This window comes from Oncorhynchus tshawytscha, linkage group LG12 (assembly GCF_018296145.1).
Source record: "Oncorhynchus tshawytscha isolate Ot180627B linkage group LG12, Otsh_v2.0, whole genome shotgun sequence".
Classification (NCBI taxonomy): domain Eukaryota; kingdom Metazoa; phylum Chordata; class Actinopteri; order Salmoniformes; family Salmonidae; genus Oncorhynchus; species Oncorhynchus tshawytscha.
The window spans coordinates 22,054,630-22,080,912 of NC_056440.1; the positions used below are offsets into that span (position 1 = coordinate 22,054,630).

The 26,283-nt window shown below is 44.3% G+C and overlaps 1 protein-coding gene across 14 annotated transcripts in view; it reads right to left on the reverse strand.

The window, feature by feature from the left end:
• LOC112262704 (armadillo repeat protein deleted in velo-cardio-facial syndrome) overlaps positions 1–11,971 on the reverse strand; it is a 223,640-nt gene extending 211,669 nt beyond the window's left edge. For 13 of the 14 annotated variants that reach the window (XM_024438417.2, XM_024438412.2, XM_024438410.2 and 10 more), the window contains exons 1-2: positions 11,846–11,971; positions 853–1,122 (exon numbers count right to left, since the gene is read on the reverse strand). In XM_024438417.2, coding sequence (XP_024294185.1) covers positions 853–1,077 — 225 coding nt within the window. In that variant the 5' untranslated portion in view covers positions 1,078–1,122; positions 11,846–11,971. The remainder of the gene's footprint in view (positions 1–852; positions 1,123–11,845) is intronic. The other variant, XM_024438413.2, reaches the window with a different exon arrangement.
• Between the last annotated feature and the right edge of the window lie 14,312 nt (positions 11,972–26,283).

Below are 26,283 nucleotides of genomic sequence, written 5' to 3' on the forward strand. Positions count from 1 at the left end.
AAATGCCCACCCACAAGAGTCAGGAGTTTGCTCTGTACTGTAAATCAATCGACGGTGACCACAGCCATTTCAGCGGATCATGTCTGCCTCACTTCACATCTCCTTCAACACATCCCCAGCCAGAGAAGTCAACAGCTCTAAGCACTCCCTGGCAATGCCCAAACAAGAGCCAAAAGGTTATTGTACCCCAGCCAGGGAAGTCACTACTGCTCCACTCCAAGGCCCCAACCAGGACCCAAATGTCCTTCAACCAAGGATAGTCACCAGCACTACAAGCCCAGGCCCAATCAAGACACAAATGTCCTTCAACCTCAGCCAGAGAAGTCACTACAGCTCCACTCCCAGCCACCAACCAGGACCCAAATGTCCTTCAGTCACGGGCAGAGCTGGCTGAACAGACACAATCCAATTAGCAGTAAGACCATAAGACAATGGTAAAGTTCTGCAAGGCCTGGTGCCCCAAGTGGGTGGAGATTTCACTTAAGGTCCGGGCCATGGTAAACTAACTTGATGTTATCAATAAACACTGTGTGGAAGGAAACGGGGTTGAATTGGGTGGTTTGTAGGTGAGAGGAGATAAAAAGTGTGGAATATCACCCTCCCCCTTTAAAGAGGATGCGTCACCACACCCCACCACATTGTAATGTTTACATCCCCATCCAAGCAGCACAACAGATCAGAAATAATACAGGGTTTGGATCAGCCACCAGACGCCCAGGAGAATGAGAGATGATGACAAAGAGATGATGCAATGAGTCAAATACACAAATGGAGGGGGACTGGATAGTCATATCAAGCAGGCAGGTAGGTGGACAGGCAGGTGGGAAATTGGGGCGTGCTGGCTTGATTTACCTGCATCACCACCTGCTGCCAGGCCAGGGGTTGGCTGTTGGGTGGTAGGTTAGCGCTAGGCCCAGTCCCTCCCAACCTGTCGGGGGGTACATTGGAATGCTCCAGCTGCAAGGAGACGTTGCGTCGCTCCTCCTCCAGGGCCCGGGTCAGACGCTCGAAGCGTGCCTCCTGCTCTTTCACCGAGGCCAGGATACTGGCGGCCGAGCGCACGTCATAATCCTCCATGGCCCAATGGTATGAGTCAAAGGGGTTGGGTTGGACTGAGCTGAGCTTCGGTAGGGCAGTGGTCAGAGAACAGGGGGGGGTGGAGAGAGGGAAGGGACACCAGGTCATTACAGACACTCAACCAGTCTGACATGGTTGGCTTGATAACTGTATTCTACTAAACATGAAGATTCCCATTGGTAGAAGGAAAAAACACTGAAAACAATTGTATTGTGAGACCTCAGCTACAGGAAATATGAGCAGGATATGTTCCACGTACAAGGTTCCACATGGATGAGCCTTGCACACAATTACACCCCAACAATAGTCTCTCACACTCTTTTACATAGACATTTGGTGGTGGTTCAGGATGAGGTGAGTTTCCTTCAAAAACGCCATGTCACCTGTTGCTATCAATGCAAATGCTGATTTGCAGTACATGCACATACACACCGAGATCCACAGTACATTACCACAGGCATACATAACCAAGATGTCCCATCATGAGCTTCAGGAAGCAGATGCAAAATGGTGTGTAGCCTACGTCACTATCAAACACTTGTATCCATAACGGATGGTGGAATGACATCAAGGGGGTTGATCACACAATAACAATTGTAAGTAACTACAGTCATACACACAGGGTGTTATGAATACACACCTAGTAGATTAGTAGACAGAGGAGTTAGATAACAGGCGTCCCACTCTCTACCAATAGTAAAATGAGTGGAAGAGCCTGATGGCTGGAAGGACAAAAAGCTCGAAAAGTAATAAAAGAGGAGATCAGACAGGGGTTAAACCAGAAATGACAGCATTGATTTCAAGGCCCAGAAAATCAAGTGGGGAAAAAGAGCGATCACTGAGGGACAACAAAAACATACCACACAGTCAACAACACAGACACTGTTACATCTGAAACCACACAAAGAGATAAAGAGAGAGTTAGCCTGGCAAGAGATGCAGATGTGTTGATTAGAGTCCTGAGCAGGTTGGACTGCAGTGTGTGAGTATGTATGTCTGTAACCAGAACGAGAGGTAGAGAAACAGAGAAAGACAGACCGAGAGAGAAAGAGAGAGAGACACAGAGGGAGAGAGACAGAGAAAGACAGAGACAGAGAGAGCGAGACAGAGAGAGAGAGCGAGACAGAGAGAGAGAGCGCGAGAGACAGAGAGACAGAGAGAGAGAGCGCGAGACAGAGAGAGAGAGAGAGGTAGATAGAGACCCACATTCCCTTTGAAGAACACAATCCCCCTTTGATGTTTGTTTCTGGCTCATCAGTTATTTATCCAAAATGGAGATTGGTCTGACAACACTGTCATAGCAAAGCAGTGTGGAGGAGCCCACGTCATTTGAGGTTGAGCTCCATGCTGGTGAAGGGTCAGGGAGTGGTGAGTTGGGATGAGGGGTGTGGTAGTACTGGTGGTTGAGAGGCCTTTCTCATGTTTGTTTTCCCTCTCCACACAGACAGCCATAAGAGGCTATGGCTACAAACACACAGACTAGCTGTATTAAGCTGTATTCCTATTCAAAGAGTTCTGTCAAAAGGGGGGGGTTTACTGGATATTTTTTCCACAGCTTTCATCATCAACACAGTGGGTTGGCGTCCCCCCTTGGGTTGTGCCGTGGCGGAGATCTTTGTGGGCTATACTCGGCCTTGTCTCAGGATGGTAAGTTGGTGGTTGAAGATATCCCTCTAGTGGTGTGGGGGCTGTGCTTTGGCAAAGTGGGTGGGGTTATATCCTTCCTGTTTGGCCCTGTCCGGGGGTGTCCTCGGATGGGGCCACAGTGTCTCCTGACCCCTCCTGTCTCAGCCTCCAGTATTTATGCTGCAGTAGTTTATGTGTCGCGGGGCTAGGATCAGTTTGTTATATCTGGAGTACTTCTCCTGTCCTACCCGCTGTCCTGTGTGAATTTAAGTGTGCTCTCTCTAATTCCCTTTTTCTTTCTCTCTCTCGGAGGACCTGAGCCCTTGGACCATGCCTCAGGACTACTTGACATGATGACTCCTTGCTGTCCCCAGTCCACCTGGCCGTGCTGCTGCTCCAGTTTCAACTGTTCTGCCTGTGATTATTATTATTTGACCATGCTGGTCATTTATGAACATTTGAACATCTTGGCAATGTTCTGTTATAATCTCCACCCGGCACAGCCAGAAGAGGACTGGCCACCCAACATAACCTAGAGAGGAACCAGGCTTCTTCCTAGCCACCATGCTTCTACACCTGCATTGATTGCTGTTTGGGGTTTTAGGCTGGGTTTCTGTACAGCACTTTGAGATATCAGCTGATGTACGAAGGGCTATATAAATAAATTTGATTTGATCGTGGTCTATGATAATACAATAATAGGGTGATTCTTCACGAAACTATTAAAACAAGCCCACGATTTAGGATTTTTACAAGATTTTATCCATATATAAAAGTGTCTTTTGGAGGAAGGATTATTGACAAATATTTGATATTTGTATCTTAAAGCATAAATGAGAAATCATTAATTGAAGTTTTTTGAAATATTTGTGCCATTTTGACCATTCCAGGCCCCCTTTATAACAGGAATGTTTTAACTGTAGGTGGTACAAAACAAAAGCTGGTGTCGTATGAGGCTTTACCGTTTTCTCTGATATATGAGTTGTATTTTGAGTTCAATAACACTTCTTTCATTTATCAATATATAAAAAACATATACATGAAATACGGGGCGGCAGGTAGCCTAGTGGTTAGAGCGTTGGACTAGTAACTCAAAAGTTGCAAGATCTAATCCCGAGCTGACAAGGTAAAAATCTGTCGTTCTGCCTCTGAACAAGGCAGTTAACTCACTGTTCCTACCATTTTCACATTCACTCTGTTGGTAATATTTACAATTTGTTAGAGGTGTGGATTCAAGTCACAAATTTCATGAATTGAGACCCGGTTTTGTAAAGTTTATCACTAATTTTGTGGCCTAGAGTCTCTGTGGATTACGTTCCAAGCAAACAGAGACAATTTCCGAATATAACAGGCTGTTACTACAATTTCCGAATAGAACAGGCTGTTACTACAATTTCCGAATAGAACAGGCTGTTACTACAATTTCCGAATAGAACAGGCTGTTACTACAATTTCCGAATAGAACAGGCTGTTACTACAATTTCCGAATAGAACAGGCTGTTACTACAATTTCCGAATAGAACAGGCTGTTACTACAATTTCCGAATAGAACAGGCTGTTACTACAATTTCCGAATAGAACAGGCTGTTACTACAATTTCCGAATAGAACAGGCTGAATAGAACAGGCTGTTACTACAATTTCCGAATAGAACAGGCTGTTACTACAATTTCCGAATAGAACAGGCTGTTACTACAATTTCCGAATAGAACAGGCTGTTACTACAATTTCAGGTAAAAAGGAAAAAACAGAAGACAAAAAAAAAAGACCAATTTGTACCGTGAGTCAACAAGACATTTGTGTTTACACTGCCTTGCTTAGAAGGGGGAAACTGTCGGGTGAGTGTCGTGCGCTGTCGGTTGAGACGTGACAAGTTTACATTGCTAAACATGTGTAGCCGAGGGTATTTTGCAAAAAGTCTAGTAAGTGTGAAGACCCTCTAAGAGTTTCCACAGCAGATGTTTGCTAATGGTCTGGGGCTGAGGGAAGCGGGTGAGGAGAGCACACAAAGGTCTACCCATGTTCAAACCAATCCACCAATAACCACCACCCCTGTTAACTACACTAAAGTACATGGTAGAACAGCCCTCAAAACACACTGGGATGCCAAGCGTTTTGTGGTGACGATATTATTGGAGAGACGGGTTAAATCATTTTCATAATATTAAAAGCTAAATTAAACATTTAAATGTCATTAACCTAATTCCACAAAAATATGTGGTAAGTTTGACTGCTCTAGAGGTGTAAAAACAAATATTAAATTCAGTGTATATTTTATTCTACCACAGAGCGAATACAGAATGCAGCACCTTGCTCTGAGGCTGACTCCTGAGTCCCAGTTATTCTGGTGTGTGGCTTTTACTCAAGTATAAATGTGTTTCAGCACAAACCCTTGGGCCTGCACAGTGCTAAAAATAGCTGGGTAATAAATGTATTCTCACGCCACATGGCCACAATTCCAGCATGGTGGTAGTTCTGAGGGGACATGAGAGGCAGCAGCTAGTCAGTTCCTGCCTCACTTCAAAGACCCCCCTGCCCCTCCACAGGAAAACTCAGCTATAAATCGTTACCACCACATTGGTCAAGTCTTTTAGAACCATTGTGACTGTGACCACACAATATAAGACATCTCCTCATTTTACTTTTGGAATAGGTGTAGGTCATTATCAATAAAACATCACAATAAGGTGCAGAGCGTTTGATTTGCCTGGAAAAAGCAGGAGCTGAGACACAAACCGCTGGTTGACTCGAACAAACAAGACGAACTGGCAACAGACAAACAGAGAGCACAGGTATAAGTACACAGGGGATAATGGGGAAGATGGGCGACATCTGGAGGGGGGTGGAGACAATCACAAAGACAGGTGATACAGATCAGGGTGTGACAGTGTTAAGTAACATTTTTTATAATAATTAGAGAGCTGCAGTAAAATAACAGTAGCAAGGCTATATACATAGAGTACCGGTACAACAGAGTCAATGTGCGGGGTCACCGGTAATTGAGGTAATATGTACATGTAGGTAGAGTTAAAGTGACTATGAATACATAATAAACAGAGAGTAGCAACAGCGTAAAATTAAAATGCAAATATTCTGGGTAGCCATTAGAAGCTGTTAAGAAGACTTTTGGACCTAGACTTGGCACTCTGGTACCGCTTGACAATTTTTAGGGCCTTCCTCTGACACTGCCTTGTATAGAGGTCCTGATTGGCAGGAAGCTTGGCCCCAGCGATGTACTGGGCCGTACGCACTACCCTCTGTAGTGCCTTGCGGTCGGAGGCCGAGCAGTTGCCATACCAGGCCATGATGCAACCAGTCAGGATGCTCTCGATGATGCAGCTGTAGAACTTTTGAGGATCTGAGGACCCATGCCAAATCTTTTCAGTCTCCTGAGGGGGAATAGGCTTTGTCGTGCCCTCTTCACAACTGTCTTGGTGTATTTGGACCATGATAGTTTGATGGTGATGTGGACACCAATGAACCTGAAACTCTCAACCCTTACAGCCCTGTCGATTAGAAATGGGGGCGTGCTCAGTCCTCCTTTTCCTGTAGTCCACAATTATCTCCTTTGCCTTGATCACGTTGAGGGAGAGGTTGTTATCCTTGTACCACACAGTCAGGTCTCTGACCTCCTCCCTATAGGCTGTCTCATCGTTGTCGGTGATCAGGCCTACCATTGCTGTCGTGCTTGGCCGTGCAGTCATGAGTGAACAGCCTTACCAACTGACAACTTTACCTGGACAAGGACTTGCCGATGTCAAGCTGTTTCCAAAAGCCAAATCTCTGATGAAGCAAGCTAATTGACACATGCTTAGCTAGCTACATGCCAAATGGATAGGATACCCTCACGTATCTGAAAATACAAGATCAATTGATGTTAACTGATCATGAAAAGTATGCAGTTACATGCTGTATAGCTGATGATAGAGCTAAATGTGGAATAATCTGAAATGTGCAGTTCTGACTACGCTCTTCAAGAGGCGACGATATTAAAACCAAATTGTTACAAAATGTATTTAACAATCCCGTGAAAACAGTATGTAGTTGTCAATGGTTTTGGCAGAGCTGGGGGTCTTCCTGCCCCAAAGCAGCCAAATCCAATGCTCTGCACTGTATTGTCCCGTTTTATTGATCACGACCTATACAACTCTAAAACGTAAAGGCAATGGCAATACTAGGGCTCTTGTCAATTCAGCATACATCATTATGAGTCCCTTCACTGTTTAGTGTTCAGCGTTGGGCATTCAAATGCACCTATAGCCACCCACATTGTCCCTAACACCCCCTTGAGACTATAGGACGAACATGTTAAGCTAATTCCTGCTACTGATTTGTGAGCCTCAGCCCAACCTCCTGAAGTGTCATAAACCAAGGTTGGATTAGTATTGGTTTGCTTCATTAGCCTCCTCCAAAAGAGCTTTGAATGCTACATTAAGACGTTTCCAGTGCAAATTAATTAAGCCCCACTCAACCAGGAACAAAGAGAGAGCCTGGCTTTATATTACATTATAAAGGCACCCCCAAACCTAGACGTGGGATGGGCTGAGTGGGAAGGGGGTGTAGGGGAATCGGTGTAGGGGGGGTGTATGGGTAATGGGGGGAGGGCGACGAGGGTAATTGAGTGAGACCATCAGTGCCCGGTATCCATCCAGAGACACTCACCTGATTAGGGAAATTTCTAACCTATGCACTTTTAGCTCTGACTGCCAATTCTTCCCTTCTAGTGCTCATAATTGCAGCATAATTCCTTGTCTAAAACCATATGATGCCCTTATGATAAGGGAGGTCTCAATGGCACAAAAGGCTACTTAAAAACACCTGCTCCTGTGTGTGTGTGTGTGTGTGTGTGTGTGTTGGGGGCCAGCCTGCACCTCAGCCCACCTGAGCTCTCTGATGGATAATACATTTGAACAATTAGACGCCAAATTGGAGACATTAAGGGGGCATCGCTCAGATTTAAACAAGCAGTGATTTCCAGGCCCTTAGTCTACATTCCAAATGGAACCCTCTTCCCTTTGAAGTGCACTACTTTTGACCAGGGCCCATAGGGCTCTGGTAAAAGTAGGGCACTATACAGGGAATAGGGTGCCATTTGGGACGTAACCTTGCTGATATTTCTTCAGACTGTTCAAAATGTCAAAGCCTTTACGTGGGAATGACTGACAGTCTAGTAGTGATTAATCAAAATGTCAGAAATTCAGTTTAGGCTTCAGGAACACTTTGGAGTCTTACAGTCTTTTAGTACGTTGAATGGCTAGAAAATTGCTGGAATTATTCCCAAACATGAAGAAGAAAACGTTACTCATTTTAATGGCATGGTGGTTTGATATCAAACACAACACTCAAGTCATAATGTAAAATTGTCGAGTTCTTCAACATTTTGTCTGAAGGAAAACTGAGAAAGCATGAGAAGACAAAATAACAGGGATGGACGGTAATGTTTTCATTTCAGACTCAAGAAGAAAATCTAAGTCTTTAATTATCATCGTCCACGGGAACACATCTCAAGAGAAAAAGAAGATGGAGGAGAGAGAAGAGTGCTTCATTATTAGTATTGCGTTGCACAACTTTCTGTCAGAGTGAGAATGAAGGAGGGCTAGGAGAGCGTTAGACATGAATAGGTATTGGCTCTGGCAATAAAGCAGCAGCAGCAGCTACCAGGAACACATTGTCACTTCTAATACATAACTAATATTCTAAGGCATCAAAGGTGTGACGGTACTAACACAAGCCTGCCAGCTTGTTTTAAATAGCTAGGTAACAAAAGAACAGGTAATCTCGCTCATCTTTGAAGATTTACTCTTTCATTGAACCAAAACCACACCGTCACCCACCCCATCCTCAGTATCCTCATTGTCCTCTATCGAACATTAAAGTGAATGTTAATCCACTGTAGGATAAGCAAGGCTTAGAGAGGAGCGTGGAGAACCATTGCTGATTAGTTTCAAAAATGAAGAAGAGAATAAGCCCTTGTTTACCACCAATTTTCTTCTACCTTTTTCTTTGAAGCTCTTCTCTGTGTGGAAACTCAGAACCAGGCAGTCACACATGGACATTTAGACTTACAGTGAGGGAAAAAAATATTTGATCCCCTGTTGATTTTGTACGTTTGCCCACTGACAAAGAAATGATCCATCTATAATTTTAATGGTAGGTTTATTTGAACAGTGAGAGACAGAATAACAACAAGAAAATCCCCAAAAATGCATGTCAAAAATGTTATAAATTGATTTGCATTTTAATGAGGGAAATAAGTATTTGACCCCTCTGCAAAACATGACTTAGTACTTGGTGGCAAAACACTTGTTGGCAATCACAGAGGTCAGACGTGTCTCGTAGTTGGCCACCAGGTTTGCACACATCTCAGGAGGGATTTTGCCCCACTCCTCTTTGCAGATCTTCTCCAAGACATTAAGGTTTCGAGGCTGACGTTTGGCAACTCGAACCTTCAGCTCCCTCCACAGATTTTCTATGGGATTAAGGTCTGGAGACTGGCTAGGCCACTCCAGGACCTTAATGTGCTTCTTCTTGAGCCACTCCTTTGTTGCCTTGGCCGTGTGTTTTGGGTCATTGTCATACTGGAATACCCATCCACGAGCCATTTTCAATGCCCTGGCTGAGGGAAGGAGGTTCTCACCCAAGATTTGATGGTACATGGCCCCGTCCATCATCCCTTTGATATGGTGAAGTTGTCCTGTCCCCTTAGCAGAAAAACACCCCCAAAGCATAATGTTTCCACCGCCATGTTTGACGGTGGGGATGGCGATCTTGAGGTCATAGGCAGCATTCCTCCTCCTCCAAACACGGCGAGTTGAGTTGATGCCAAAGAGCTCCATTTTGGTCTCATCTGACCGCAACACTTTCACCCAGTTGTCCTCTGAATCATTCAGATGTTCATTGGCGAACTTCAGACGGGCATGTATATGTGCTTTCTTGAGCAGGGGGATCTTGTGGGCACTGCAGGATTTCAGTCCTTCAAGATGTAGTGTGTTACCAATTGTTTTCTTGGTGACTATGTTCCCAGCTGCCTTGAGATCATTGACAAGATCCTCCTGTGTAGTTCTGGGCTGATTCCTCACCGTTCTCATGATCATTGCAACTCCACGAGGTGATATCTTGCATGGAGCCCCAGGCCGAGGGAGATTGACAGTTATTTTGTGTTTCTTCCATTTGCGAATAATCGCACCAACTGTTGTCACCTTCTCACCAAGCTGATTGGCGATGGTCTAGTAGCCCATTCCAGCCTTGTGTAGGTCTACAACCTTGTCCCTGACATCCTTGGAGAGCTCTTTGGTCTTGGCCATGGTGGAGAGTTTGGAATCTGATTGATTGCTTCTGTGGACAGGTGTCTTTTATACAGGTAACAAACTGAGATTAGGAGCACTCCTTTTAAGAGGGTGCTCCTAATCTCAGCTCGTTATCTGTATAAAAGACACCTGGGAGCCAGAAATCTTTCTGATTGAGAGGGGGTCAAATACCTATTTCCCTCTTTAAAATGCAAATTAATTTATAACATTTTTGACATGCGTTTTTCTGTTGTTATTCTGACTCTCACAGTTCAAATAAACCCACCATTAAAATGATAGACTGATAATTTCTTTGTCAGTGGGCAAACGTACAAAATCAGCAGGGGATCAAATACTTTTTTCCCCTCACTGTACCAACCCAAATATGTCTCTTTGCTCATACTTCCATAGAAAGTGTGCACTCCCAGTGTTCCTCTAGTCTCTCCACATATGGAGGAGGTACAGTTAGCTCTTGTGTGTTTAAAGGAAAACCTCCTACCAGTACAGTCCTATATAGTATGAATCATTTCCTTAGGGTGGTTTTTAGTTGTTCAGTTTTTTATTTTTTATTTTGACCTCTTATGTTTGTTCTGTAGTAAATACTCCAGAGTTTGTCCTGTGAAGCACATTGCGTTACATTCCATGTCTGAAATGTGCTGAAGAAATACAGCTTGATTTGATTTGCCCTCGGCACAGTATTGTCAGTGAGCTATCATATTAGGCAGAATGTTACAGTGTGGCATCAAATAAGTTGATTTTGTATATGTGTTACATTATATTCAATTAGAGAGAATACACGTGATGCCAGTAATTACAGGCAAAGATGAAAGAGGAAAAAATCCCTTTGTCAAAGAATGATGAAAAAGGAGCACATCTTTCAAAGAAGTGCTAGATATCCACATTGCAATTACTGTCACTTAAAGAACCTAAAACCACACTACCTACTTCAAACACTCAATTACACACAGTTGAACAGGTCTTTCGAAAGTGGACCGGAACAAATGTGGCCTCCTCTGTTTTCAAACACAAGCAGTGTGAGGAACAGAAGATAGAAAAAACACCTTTCAGTGGACAGATGTTCTTGGGCAGGTCATTTACAGATACAACCCAGTGAATTATTGAAAATGTAGCACGTCCCCTCAAGGAAAGGCTTTTAATTATCTTTACAGAGATATGAAAACATCACAAGAAGCAGCAACAACAAAATGTAGTCATATCATATACAGAAGCAAAGGTACACAGTATTCCTCAGAGCCTCTGTCAGGTAATAGACTCAAGGATGTATTGAATTGAAAATAACTAAAGGCAAGGATAAAGGGGGAGAGAGAGAGAGAGTAAAAGACACAGAGAGAGAGAGTAAAAGACACAGAGAGAGAGAGTAAAAGACACAGAGAGACAGAGTAAAAGACACAGAGACAGAGAGAGTAAAAGACAGAGAGACAGAGAGAGTAAAAGACACAGAGACAGAGAGAGTAAAAGACACAGAGAGAGTAAAAGACACACAGAGACAGAGAGAGTAAAAGACACACAGAGACAGAGAGAGTAAAAGACACAGAGACAGAGAGAGTAAAAGACACAGAGACAGAGAGAGTAAAAGACACACAGAGACAGAGAGAGTAAAAGACACAGAGACAGAGAGAGTAAAAGACACACAGAGACAGAGAGAGTAAAAGACACACAGAGACAGAGAGAGTAAAAGACACAGAGACAGAGAGAGTAAAAGACACAGAGACAGAGAGAGTAAAAGACACACAGAGACAGAGAGAGTAAAAGACACAGAGACAGAGAGAGTAAAAGACAGAGACAGAGAGAGTAAAAGACACAGAGAGAGAAAGAGGGGGGAGCTGCGGTAGCTACCTTTGATGTGTGTTGGGTCTGTCAGATGGCTGGGGAGTGGACTTGAGGCAGGTCTGTTAGAGTTGACAAGTTGCTATGATCCACGCTGGAAGATCTGCCTCATACAGCAGCTGCAGTGAAGAGAAAACAAGGACATGGGGAACGAAATAATCAACCATACCAACAGTACACCATTAAAATATTGCCTTAACATAGTACAACCACTACTGGTTCACACGCGAGCATGCACATACACACACACACTCCTCAGTCTGTCACTCTACACTGCTCCCCCCAACCTAATTTGTACGGTAAATGGTCCCGACCGGTCTGAAAGATTAGGGAGTCTTTTCTGGCAGTGGATATAATAACCTGACAGGACGGGAGGGCACTGCTGCTGCTGGGCAGAGAGAGTCTTTGAAGGCTTCAGCAGTGATGAAATCAGACAAGTCCTGACATCCCTTAGCACTTTCCCTCTGCAGTGGTGCAGCCAGCATGGGTTCGATTAGCTCTTGATCATGACTCAGTTCCATTACATTACACATAAGAGTCATAGGACGAAGGCGTCGTCCGTGTGGGGTAGTTTTGTTAAGAGCCCCGATGCTCAATCTGAACATTAACATGCGCTAATTGCAGAAAAGGTTTTGGAAACATGAGGACCTTATCTTTTATATCAGAGGTTAAAGGTTCAATTGATACACACCTTGTTAGGGTTAATGTTCCTACACGGCCATATCTCCACGTTACAGCGCTTGTTTACGCAAGACAGAGGTGACCACCTGTGCTAATTAGCTATCTAGGGTGCTCCAAACACCTGTGTGTAACGGAAGATGGCTGCCAGAAACGTGTCACTGAAAAATACTGTCGACTGCAACTGTGATAAAGCAGGTTAAAACAGTGTACCTGTAACTGTGATAAAGCAGGTTAAAACAGTGTACCTGTAACTGTGATAAAGCAGGTTAAAACAGTGTACCTGTAACTGTGATAAAGCAGGTTAAAACAGTGTACCTGCAGCTGTGATAAAGCAGGTTAAAACAGTGTACCTGTAACTGTGATAAAGCAGGTTAAAACAGTGTACCTGCAGCTGTGATAAAGCAGGTTAAAACAGTGTACCTGCAGCTGTGATAAAGCAGGTTAAAACAGTGTTACTGCAGCTGTGATAAAGCAGGTTAAAACAGTGTTACTGCAGCTGTGATAAAGCAGGTTAAAACAGTGTATCTGTAACTGTGATAAAGCAGGTTAAAACAGTGTACCTGCAACTGTGATAAAGCAGGTTAAAACAGTGTACCTGTAACTGTGATAAAGCAGGTTAAAACAGTGTACCTGTAACTGTGATAAAGCAGGTTAAAACAGTGTACCTGTAACTGTGATAAAGCAGGTTAAAACAGTGTACAGTAAGTGTGTATTTTGCATTTGTGAAATTATTTTTTCGTGATATGAAAGTAAAGGGCTTTAGGTTTCTAGAACAGTATTGCAATTGAAAATCGATTAACGTTTAGAAATGGAGCATTTGGCTGTTTTGGATACCAGAGCCAGATTAGACAGTCCAGTTGGATAGACAGTCCAGCTACTCCCTTACCTCCCTAACCTAACCTGGTCCCTGATGCTGTTAGCAAGAGAGGTTTCCACTGTGACTGAACCCATGACATCTTCAGTACAGCTACATTCTATTTCAATTCTAACAATCAGCATTTTACGAAAGCAGCTTTTTAGACTCCAGGCCAAATAAGCTCCACCAACACTATCAGGCAGGTAAAGTTATGATCGGAGGGGCCCTGGGGTAAATCCAGAAAAAATACATCTAAGTCGACTTTCCGCCCCCATCCTTTAATTTCTCGTTGGGTTTGGGATGAGAATATCTCTGCCTCTCCAGGGAATCCTGGGTTCGAAAGATATGCTTTGAGCACCTTGGATTTCTGGGACAAACTTCAAAAGGTGAGCTAAGTGCTCACCACTCAACCACTCACACTCCTCACCACTCAACCACTCACACTCCTCACCACTCAACCCTCTCCAGTCCCAGCCCAGGTTACATTAGTTATCACACTGCTCACCACTCAACCACTCACACTCCTCACCACTCAACCCTCTCCAGTCCCAGCCCAGGTTACATTAGTTATCACACTGCTCACCACTCAACCCTCTCCAGTCACAGCCCAGGTTACATTAGTTATCACACTGCTCACCACTCAACCCTCTCCAGTCACAGCCCAGGTTACATTAGTTATCACACTGCTCACCACTCAACCCTCTCCAGTCACAGCCCATGTTACATTAGTTATCACACTGCTCACCACTCAACCCTCTCCAGTCACAGCCCAGGTTACATTAGTTATCACACTGCTCACCACTCAACCCTCTCCAGTCACAGCCCAGGTTACATTAGTTATCACACTGCTCACCACTCAACCCTCTCCAGTCACAGCCCATGTTACATAAGTTATAACACTGCTCACCACTCAACCACTCACACTCCTCACCACTCAACCCTCTCCAGTCACAGCCCAGGTTACATTAGTTATCACACTCCCCACCACTCAACCCTCTCCAGTCACAGCCCAGGTTACATTAGTTATCACACTGCTCACCACTCAACCACTCACACTCCTCACCACTCAACCCTCTCCAGTCACAGCCCAGGTTACATTAGTTATCACACTGCTCACCACTCAACCCTCTCCAGTCACAGCCCAGGTTACATTAGTTATCACACTGCTCACCACTCAACCCTCTCCAGTCACAGCCCAGGTTACATTAGTTATCACACTGCTCACCACCAACCCTCTCCAGTCACAGCCCAGGTTACATTAGTTATCACACTGCTCACCACTCAACCCTCTCCAGTCACAGCCCAGGTTACATTAGTTATCACACTGCTCACCACTCAACCACTCACACTCCTCACCACTCAACCCTCTCCAGTCACAGCCCAGGTTACATTAGTTATCACACTCCTCACCACTCAACCCTCTCCAGTCACAGCCCAGGTTACATTAGTTATCACACTGCTCACCACTCAACCCTCTCCAGTCCCAGCCCAGGTTACATTAGTTATCACACCGCTCACCACTCAACCACTCACACTCCTCACCACTCAACCCTCTCTAGTCACAGCCCAGGTTACATTAGTTATCACACTGCTCACCACTCAACCCTCTCCAGTCACAGTCCAGGTTACATTAGTTATCACACTGCTCACCACTCAACCACAGACAAAGATAAGCGATTCAGATGGTATACAGATCCCTTGTTGTAATGAATACTCATGGATAAAAAGGTGTAGATTCACATGCAGAGCGAGGCAGGTGTTAATTTCGCCTTCGCAGAAGGCAGGAATCGTGGTCACAGGCAGGCAATAGTCATACACAGGTAGGCAAACAGGAAGGTGAATCAAAACGAGGACTGAAGGCTATAACTGGTTCTCACAAACGCGCTAGGAAAAGGCTTAGTAGAGTCCAAACTAACAATACCTCACAAAGGCACAAACAGAAAGAACTGAACTAAATAAGGAGCTGATGAGACCAGGCAAGTAACGAACACAGGTGAAATCAATGAACAAAAATGAAAGACAAGGCTTCGTTGAAGAACACAAAGAAACAGAACACAAGGTTGACTAAGGAAATAAATACAGAACCTTAAACTTAGAATCAATACTTCTCACAGTCTATCCTGTTAGCACTAAACCCACTGCTGACGTCTTTTGTACATTATGTGAATTTAACATTTTAATATGTCTTCAATTCTTTTACCTAATGTCCCTGTCTGTCCTTGACTTTCAAGTCTTTTTAACACAATGACGTAACAAACCTTTTGCCACACAAGAATCTGTCCATTTATGACACACCACTACCATGACTTCTCAGTCACCCCGAACATCTCCATCCTGGCACTGCAGCTATCTGAAGAAATCTCATGTATATTAGTGCCTGATACTGTACTGACTACTGCCTTTCAATCCATTTCAGTCCTACATTATGCAGAGCCTTGCATATTCTATCACAACTTGTCCCATCACCCCACACCATTTGGAGGAGGCCCCAGTGTAATTCTCTGATTAATAATGAATGGGATGTGGCCCAGGCTGACTGAAATGGTGTGCATCCCAAATGGCACCCTATTCCTTATATAGTGCACTACTTTCGACCAGGGCCCATGTGGCTCTAGTCAATAGTATTGCACTATAAATGGAATAGGGTGCAATTTGGGATGCATCCCCTGTCTGAGGATGGCTTATTATCTAGCCGCTTCTCTGCAATGCAGTGTTATCTGGGAGGGAAGCTGGCAGGTAAGAGTGGCCAAGCTTGATCCTCCTCCCTCCTCCTCTTCCCCATCTCCCTGGTATCAGAGTGATGGATGAGTAGAGAGAGGTAGTGGGGTGTGTGTGTGTTGGTGTGTGTGTGTGTGTGTGTGTGTGTCACCAGGTAGGCAGTGATGCAGAGCCCTCTGTTCAGAGAAGAGTGGCTCAATTAGAGGAGGAATAGAGAAGGAAACCCCACTTCTCTGCACCACCAGGCCTCCTAAACATCATATAAAATAGAATCTATGTCAATAAAATGGCAACTATGTAAACACACACATCTAAATGTTAATTTAAATACAACAGTGAACATGTTTCTACAGTGGGCTGAGTAAACATACCAGCGTGAATAGCATGCTGACAAGCAAATCGGACCACATCTAATATTATCCTGTGCTGTACCAAGTGGAATAGGAAGCCTCATCACGGGTTTTGTGGACCCTGAATGAGCTCACTTCATATTTATATTTCAGTCATTTAGCAGACAATCTCACCCAAAGAGCAATTAGTGTTAAGTGTCTTGCTCAAGGGCACATTTACATATTTTTCACCTAGTCAGCTCGGGGATTCGAACCAGCGACTTTTCGGTTTGTGGCCCAACGCGTTTAACCGCTAGACTACCTGCCGCCCATGTTCCTCTGTGTCAATGAGTCAGGTTTGGGAAAAAATGACATTCTGATTCCCCCAATTTGAGGATGCCGAGCATTCATCCAAGAGCTGACCTCTATTAGAGAGAGAGAAGAGACTGGGAGGTAAAAAGTCCTTGCAGCCAGGCAAGCCCATCAGAACTTAGTCTATGAGGTGGACGGAGACAGAGAGACTAACTGAAAAAGCCCCGCCGGAGAAAATATTTCCTACCAAAACAAAGAGGCAGAGCTCTCAAAACTCTGAAAGATTGTGGCAAGGAAGAGGAAGTTGACATGACAGGGATCTTTGGCCCAGAGTGTTAGAGGACAGCAGAGGCTACATCAGAAGTAGAGATGTATCCTTCCTTCCTTCCTGGTCTTATTGAGGCAAGTTTACCACCCTGTTGTTTCCACCAATCCAGTAGCAGAAAGAGATAAATCAATGTTTCCACTCCAAGCCACTCTGTCTGAGATTGCTGCTTGATTACACCACAGCACAACTCGCCTCTCTGACACAATACTCCTCAGAGGTTCATGCACACAGAATTAATCAGGGGAGAATTATGATAACACTTGAGGCTCTATTTCTAAGGTGAAAGAGTTCTAGATGTTAACGGAGGCTCTAGTTCTAGGGTGAATGAGATCTACATGAAAACTGGAGGCTCTAGTTCTAGGGTGAATGAGTTCTACATGAACACTGGAGGCTCTAGTTCTAGGGTGAATGAGTTCTACAAGAATACTGGAGGCTCTAGTTCTAGGATGAATGAGTTCTACAAGAACCCTGGAGGCTCTAGTTCTAGGGTGAATGAGTTCTACAAGAACACTGGAGTCTCTAGTTCTAAAGGTAGTGCCACTGTAAAGAAATATAGTTCAGAAGAAAAATCTTAAAAGCTATACAATAATGCCATAAGGGAAAAACACTTGCCCCACTTTTGGTTATATACTCTAAAAAAGTGATTTTATGATATCGGTAACCCAGAACCAAATATTGCCTCCAGCCAGCTTCTGGATTTGGTTCTCCTTTGAGGACGAGCACATTTTGTACAGAAATAGGAAAAAAGGTTGAAACTTATCCCTGAAACAGACCGCAACAGTCACAGTATAAAACCAGGAAAGAGGTCAGTGTCTTCAGAACAGCATTCATCATTACACACACTTCAAAGACAGCATAGGGAGTCTGATCACACACTGATTAGACAGCAATGGTGGAAGACTGACTGACTGCAATGTGTGTGTGTGTGTGTGTGTGTGTGTGTGTGTGTGTGTGTGTGTGTGTGTGTGTGTGTGTGTGTGTGTGTGTGTAGGCCCCCAGGAGTGTGTGCTTAGTTCCCTCCTGTATTCCCTGTTCCAACCACAACAATGTATGACTCCAACACCATCATCATAGATTGCTGATGACATGACGGTGGTAGGACTGATCACCGACGGCTATGAGGCAGCCTATAGGGAGGAGGTCAGAGACACGTCAGTCTGGTTCCAGGACAACAACCTCTCCCTCAATGTCAGCTAGACAAAGGAGCTGATAGTGGACTACAGGAAACGGAGGGGCAAGCACGCCCCCATCCTCATCGATGGGGCTGTAGTGGAGCAGGTCAAGAGTTTCAAGTGCCTCAGTGTCCACATCATTAAGAAATTAACATAGTCCACACACACCCACACAGTTGAGAAAGAGGGCACAACACCGCCTCTTCCCCCTCAGGAGGATGAAAAGATGGGGCATGGGCCCTCAGATCCTCAAAAGGTTCAACAGCTGCACCAATGAGCATCTTGACTGGCTGCATCGCCACTTGGTACGGCAACTGCAAGGCACCGCAAGGCCCAGTACATCACTGGGGCAAAGCTCCCTACCATCCAGGACTTATACACTAAGCGGTGTCAGGAGAAGGCTCAAAAAATTGTCAAACTCCAGCCACCCAATTCATAAACTGTTCTCTCTGCTACTGCGCGGCAAGCGGTACCAGTGCACCAAGTCTGCAACCGACAGGACCCTGAACAGCTTCTACCCCCAAGCCATAAGACTGCTAAACAAGACCAAGCATGTGACAAATACAATTTGAGTGCGTCCGTCCGTCTGTCTGCGTGCGTGCTTGTCCGACCACAGCAGGCCGGTTGTTAATTCATCCCAGCTCCTTGTTATCTTCTAGAACAGATGGATGATGAGTCTCCCTGATGGAGAAACTTAGCAAGGGGGAGTTTTAACATGCTGACAGTTTGAATAAAAGATCCCCACTGGGATTTGTGCATGACAGGGAAACCTAAACCTTGTACTCTTCAATTATGTGACACCTAGTACTGCAGCCCAGGAAGGCTTGTGCAGGGCTCTGCTCTGCTCTCATCCGAATCCATCCAGAAAGACAACGGAGGGAGGGAAACAGGACTTTATCTCAGGTGAGAATGAGAAATAGAGAGATGTGTCAACGGCAGCCAGGAGATCAAACGCTGCTGGGAGGACATTATCGTTTACAGGTCTGTGTCCCAAACGCTACCCTATCCCTTATATAGTGCACTACTTTTGTCCAGCCCTGGTCAAAAATAGTGGATTATATAAAGAATAGGCAATAGGGTGCCATTTGGGATGCATCCTAGGTCTATTCCTGGTGGTGCAGAGATGCCAAGAGGACTGGTATTGGCACGCTGTCATAACATTACATTAAAGGTGATGAGGGGGGTTCAGTCTAGGGTTGGTTTTCAGAGATGGGTTTTACAGTTCATTACACAACACTAAACATGCTTTGCGCCAATTACAGTCTAATTAAGAAGGACATATTGTTAGCATTGGCGAGCAGATATGAGCTCTGTCCGAGGGAGGAAAACAACAGATTAATTGTTGAGAATCTTAAATCTAATCAGAGTTAATCACTGAAACAAACAAGTGAGGTCAAGGGAACTGGAGCCCTGAAAGTGAAGCTAAAAGCTATAGGGCATTTTACTGCATGTGCAGAGAGTGTGTGCGTGGTGAAGGTCGTTATGACGACCACGACACAGACAATGGCATATCCTGTCATTGTTTAATTAGCCTCGGGGGAAGGGGGAGGAGTCATATCAAACAGAGATAAGGGTGTGACACACGTGTGTCTCCACCTTTCTCCTTCTCATCTTAAAAATAAAATATTTTCTAGCCTACTGAGAAAGCAATTAGTATTCACCATTGAACCCTTTAACAGGAGTTGAGCGATGGGTTCAAGCCAACAACTATTGAATTTCACCCCAGGGCATACAGCATCAAACTAAAAGGAACTCAGCCCAATGTAATTGGCTATCACTTTCACGCTAAGAAAGGATCTATTTATAGAATGCTGGGTAAGTCACCATTTCCTGATCTGGGCACGGAAAGGAGAGGAGAGGAAAGGTAGCTCCACTGGCATCAACAGCCATTTTCTGCAAACCACTGGTTACCGGAGCACAAAGCAAGATGACGGCTCATAGGAAACCATGGTGCTTTTCACAGCCCTGACTATGTATTTTTAACCACAGGCCTATGTGATTTGTTCTTCTAGTCACATGTCATTGCACTGGCAGGTTTCCTTTCAATCCCTCTATAGAAAAAAATAAAGTCCTCATCATGAGATTTCCAGACGTAAATCCAGGTAGTCTCACATTCAATTATTTGAGTTCGGAGTTTCCATTCTGTCAGAGTAATTCAGGAGCACGGAGAAATAATGGAATTCCTCATTCAAATAGGAGTTCAAAAAGAAATGGAGGCTTTAATAGAATCCATTTGACATTGTTCTCAGATAGCTGGAGCCAGTGCACTACAGTATATAGGAAATAGTGTGTCATTTGTCACGAAGCTAAAATGACCCCATGCTGCACAGTAGGTTCTAAAAAGCATGACCTGGTAAAATACAGCCTGAAAATACATGCTGTCTGACTTTATATCAGAGCTCATTAAAACTGGCACATCGCTTGTATTGCTTTTATTCAAGGCATATTTAGGTCCTCCATTCAGTGGCTAACCAACCATAAAAAAAATAAGTATGTACAGTGTATTCAGACCCCTTGACTTCTTCCACATTTTGTTACGTTACAGCCTTATTCTAAAATCAATTAAATTATATTTTTTTCCCACATCCATCTACACACAATACCCCATAGAATTTGTTGCAAATTTATTAAAAATAAAAAACAGAAATACCTTATTTACGTAAGTATTCAGGCCCTTTGCTATGAGACTCAAAAATTGAGCTCAAGTGCATCCTGTTTCCAGTGATCATCCTTGAGATGTTTCTAGAACTTGATTGGAGTCCATCTGTAATGAATTCAATTGATTGGACATGATTTGGAAAGGCACCTGTCTATATAAAGGTCCCACAGTTGCCAGTCCATGTCAGAGCTAAAACCAAGCCATGAGGTCGAAGGAATTGTCCGTAGAGCTTCGAGACAGGATTGTGTCAAGGTACAGATCTGGGTAAAGGTACACAAAAATGTCTGCAGCATTGAAGGTCCCCAAGAACACAGTGGCCTCCATCATTCTTAAATGGAAGAAGTTTGAAACCAAGACTCGTCCTGGAGCTGGCTGCCCGGCCAAACTCAGCAATAGGGGGAGAAGGACCTTGGTCAGGGAGGTAACCAATAGACCGATGGTCACTGACAGAGCTCTAGAGTTCCTCTGTGGAGATGGGAGAACCTTCCAGAAGGACAACCATCTATGCAGCACTCCACCAATCGGGGCTTTATGGTAAAGTTGCCAGACAGAAGCCACTACTCAGTAAAAGGCACATAACAGCCTGCTTGGAGTTGATTAAAAAGGCCCCTAAATGACTCTCGGACCATGAGAAACAAGATTCTCTGGTCTGATGAAACCAAGTTTGAACTCTTTCACCTAAATGTTAAGCGTCACATCTGGAGGAAACCTGGCACCCTCCAACAAGACAATGACCCTAAGCACACAGCCAAGACAACGCAGGGACAAGTCTCTGAATGTCCTTGAGTGGCCCAGCCTGAGCCTAGACTTGAACCCAATCGAACATCTCTGGAGAGACCTGAAAACAGCTGTGCAGCGACGCTCCCCATCCAACCTGACAGAGCTTGAGACAATCTGCAGAGAAGAATGGGAGAAACTCCCCAAATACAGGTGTGCCAAGCTTATAGCGTCATAACCAAGGAGACTCAAGGCTGTAATTGTTGCCAAAGTGACGTCAACAAAGTAATGAGTAAAGGGTCTGAAAATGTGGTATTTTTTATAAATTTGCAAATATTTCTAAAAACATGTTTTTGCCTTTTCATTATGAGGTATGTATGTAGATTGATGAGGGGGAAAAAACAATGTAATCAATTTTAGAATAAGGCTGTAACAAAATGTGGAAAAGGTCAAGGGGTCAGAATACTTTCCATATGCACTGTATGTATGCAGGGCATTTGGAAAGTATTCAGACCCCTTGACTTTTTCCCGAAGCCACTCCTGTGTTGTCTTGGCTGTGTGCTTAGGGTCTTTATCCTGTTGGAAGGTGAACCTTCGCCCCAGTCTGAGGTCCTGAGCACTCTGGAGCAGGTTTTCATCAAGAATCTCTCTGTACTTTGCTCCATTCATCTTTCCCTCGATCCTGACTAGTCTCCCAGTCCCCGCCACTGAAAAACATCCCCACAGCATGATTCTGCCACCATCATGCTTCACCGTAGGGATGGTGCCAGGTTTCCTCCAGACAATTCAAGGTTGGGTAGATTACTTTTTAAATGTAATCCGTTACAGATACTAGTTACCTGTCTAAAATTGTAATCAGTAACGTAACTTTTGGATTACCTAAACTCAACAACAAAATTGGATTACTTTCAGTTAATATTGGATAACTTCACCCGTAAAACACATAAGCAAAAAAATATGATTATAATTTATTGCAGGATGTTTGAACCACACACTGAATAATGCCGGCATTTATTTGGGTTGAAAAACAATTGAACAACAGGAAAACTGCAGTGTGGCATTTTTGATTTGGGTAGCATGTTACTCTGAAACCTTAGCTAGCTAATTAAGTTAGCAACAACCCTGACAGGGAGCATCTTGTTATGTTGGGTTACAGAGTGCAACTAGCTTTCAAAACGTTTTTTTCTTCTTTTGATTTAGCTAGCTAGCAAGGCTATGTAGCCCAGTGAATCTCACCCAACTATCAACAACTATTTATCTTAGTTCAAATAGATTTAATTAGTAAAATTGTTAACAAATTAGCACAATAGCATATTTGCTACGATAATTTGCTCTCTACATTAGCTAGCAACCGACAGAGCAACCGTAAGAGAGCAGCATACCATATAGTGTAGGAGAGTTGGCAATCAAATTAGCAAACTAAACAGGCTAGCTAGCTCTGAAATCTTAGACCTATGCCGGAATATTTGTAACATTGTGAAGATAACCTGTCTGTCTCTAGAGACTAGCTAGCTAAGCAAGCTAAGCAAGTGTTTCTTCAGGTTCAAAGTCGAGTCTCTGGATGTTGACAGCAGCTTCACCGTGGGCAAACATAGTTTGCATTGAACTGTTTCATTCCCTTTTCTTCTTTGAACACAAATTGTTCTTTGAAATGCCATCCAAAAAATGCACTGCGTTGGCGCACCATACCATTCTCTTTTGTGACCATGTGTGTTGCTCTGGCGGAAATATGGAAGGTAATTAAGAAAACAGGCAATTGTTTCATGGAAGAAAAAAAATGTATGCAAACATCCCTTCTAAATTTGAAATAATCCCACAAGTAATTATGTACATTTTCAAAAGTATCGGTAATCTGATTACATTATTTTTGCTGGTAAAATGACGGATTACGGTTACAGGTTTTTTGTACTGTAGTGTGCAGTTTTAATCCATTGTAATCCTGCCAGATATGACGCTTGGCATTCAGGCCAAAGAGAACAATCTTGGTTTCATCAGACCAGAGAATCTTGTTTCTCATGGACGGAGAGTTCGGTAGGTGCCTTTTGACAAACTCCAAGTGGGCTGTCATGTGCCTTTTACTGAGGAGTGGCTTCCGTCTGGCCACTCTACCATAAAGTGGTTGGTGGAGTGCTTTAGAGATGGTTGTCCTTCTGGAAGGTTCTCCCATCTCCACAGAGGAAATCTGGAGCTTATTCAGAGTGACTATCGGGTTCTTGGTCACCTCCCTGACCAAGGCCCTTCTCCCCCATTTGCTCAGTTGGCCGGGTGGCCAGCTCTAGGAAGAGGCTTGATGGTTCCAAACTTCTTCCATTTAAGAACGATGGAGGCCACTGTGTTTTCACCTCCCTGACCAAGGGAGGTAAAGGGTGGCTACTTTGAAGAATCTACAATATATAATCTACAATATATATATATATATATATATATAACATATACTTTTTTACTACATGATATCCATATGTGTGGTTTCATAGTTTTGATGTTTTCACTATTATTCTACAATGTAGAAAATAGTCAAAATAAAGAAAAACCGTGGAATGAGTAGGTGTGTCCAAACGTATTAGTGAAACTGTAGTGTGCAGTTTTGTCACACAACACAATGCCACAATTTTGAGGAAGTGTGTAATTAGCATGCTGACTGCAGGAATGTCCACCAGAGCTGTTGCCAGAGAATGTAATGTTAATTTCTCTACCATAAGCAGCCTCCAATGTTGTTTTAGAGAATTTGGCACCCTCCCAACCGCAAACCACGTGTAACCCCGCCAGCAAGGACCTCCACACCAGGCTTCTGCACCTACAGGACTCGGACAGCTAATGAAACTGTGGGTTGCACAACTGAAGAATTTCTGCCCAAACTGTCTGCAGAAACCGTCTCAGGGAAGCTCATCTGCGTGCTTGTCGACCTCACCAGGTTCTTGACCTGACTGCAGTTCGGCGTCGTAACCTACTTCAGTGGGCATCTACTCACCTTCGATGGCCACCAAGCTGTGGCTGGCCATGCCTTCCTACTGGCTACTCCAACCTCGGCCAACAGCTCCCCCCCCCCGCAGCTACTCGCCCAAGCCTCTCCAGGTTCTCCTTTACCCAAATCCAGATAGCAGATGTTCTGAAAGAGCTGCAAAACCTGGACCCATACAAATCAGCTGGGCTTGACAATCTGGACCCTCTATTTCTGAAACTATCCGCCGCTATTGTTGCATCCCCTATTACCAGCCTGTTCAACCTCTCTTTCATATCGTCTGAGATCCCCAAGGATTGGAAAGCTGCCGCAGTCATCCCCCTCTTCAAAGGGGGAGACACCCTGGACCCAAGCTGTTACAGACCTATATCCATCCTGCCCTGCCTATCTAAGGTCTTCGAAAGCTAAGTCAAAAAACAGGTCACTGACCATCTCGAATCCCACCGTACCTTCTCCGCTGTGCAATCTGGTTTCCGAGCCGCTCAAGGTACTAAACGATATCATAACCGCCATCGATAAAAGACAGTACTGTGCAGCCGTCTTCATTGACCTGGCCAAGGCTTTCGACTCTGTCAATCACCATATTCTTATCGGCAGACTCAGTAGCCTTGGTTTTTCTAATGACTGCCTTGCCTGGTTCACCAACTACTTTGCAGACAGAGTTCAGTGTGTCAAATCGGAGGGCATGTTGTCCGGTCCTCTGGCAGGCCGACTATTTTCTCTGTATATATCAATGATGTTGCTCTTGCTGCGGGCGATTCCCTGATCCACCTCTACACAGACGACACCATTCTGTATACTTCCGGCCCTTCCTTGGACACTGTGCTATCTAACCTCCAAACGAGCTTCAACGCCATACAACACTCCTTCCGTAGCCTCCAACTGCTCTTAAACGCTAGTAAAACCAAATGCATGCTTTTCAACCATTCGCTGCCTGCACCCGCACGCCCGACTAGCATCACCACCCTGGATGGTTCCGACCTAGAATATGTGGACATCTATAAGTACCTAGGTGTCTGGCTAGACTGTAAACTCTCCTTCCACGCTCATATCAAACATCTCCAATCTAAAATCAAATCTAGAGTCGGCTTTCTATTCCGCAACAAAGCCTCCTTCACTCACGCCGCCAAACTTACCCTAGTAAAACAGACTATCCTACCGATCCTCGACTTCAGCGATGTCATCTACAAAATATCTTCCAATTCTCTACTCAGCAAACTGGATGCAGTTTATCACAGTGCCATCCGTTTTGTTACTAAAGCACCTTATACCACCCACCACTGCGACGTGTATGCTCTAGTCGGCTGGCCCTCGCTATATATTCGTCGCCAGACCCACTGGCTCCAGGTCATCTACAAGTCCATGCTAGGTAAAGCTCCGCCTTATCTCAGTTCACTGGTCACGATGGCAACACCCACCCGTAGCACGCGCTCCAGCAGGTGTATCTCACTGATTATCCCTAAAGCAAACACCTCATTTGGCCGCCTTTCGTTCTAGTTCTCTGCTACCTGTGACTGGAACTAATTGCAAAAATCGCTGAAGTTGGAGACTTTTATCTCACTCACCAACTTCAAATATCTGCTATCTGAGCAGCTAACCGATCGCTGCAGCTGTACATAGTCTATCGGTCAATAGCCCACCCAATTTACCTACCTCATCCCCATACGGTTTATATTTATGTACTTTTCTGCTCTTTTGCACACCAGTATCTCTACC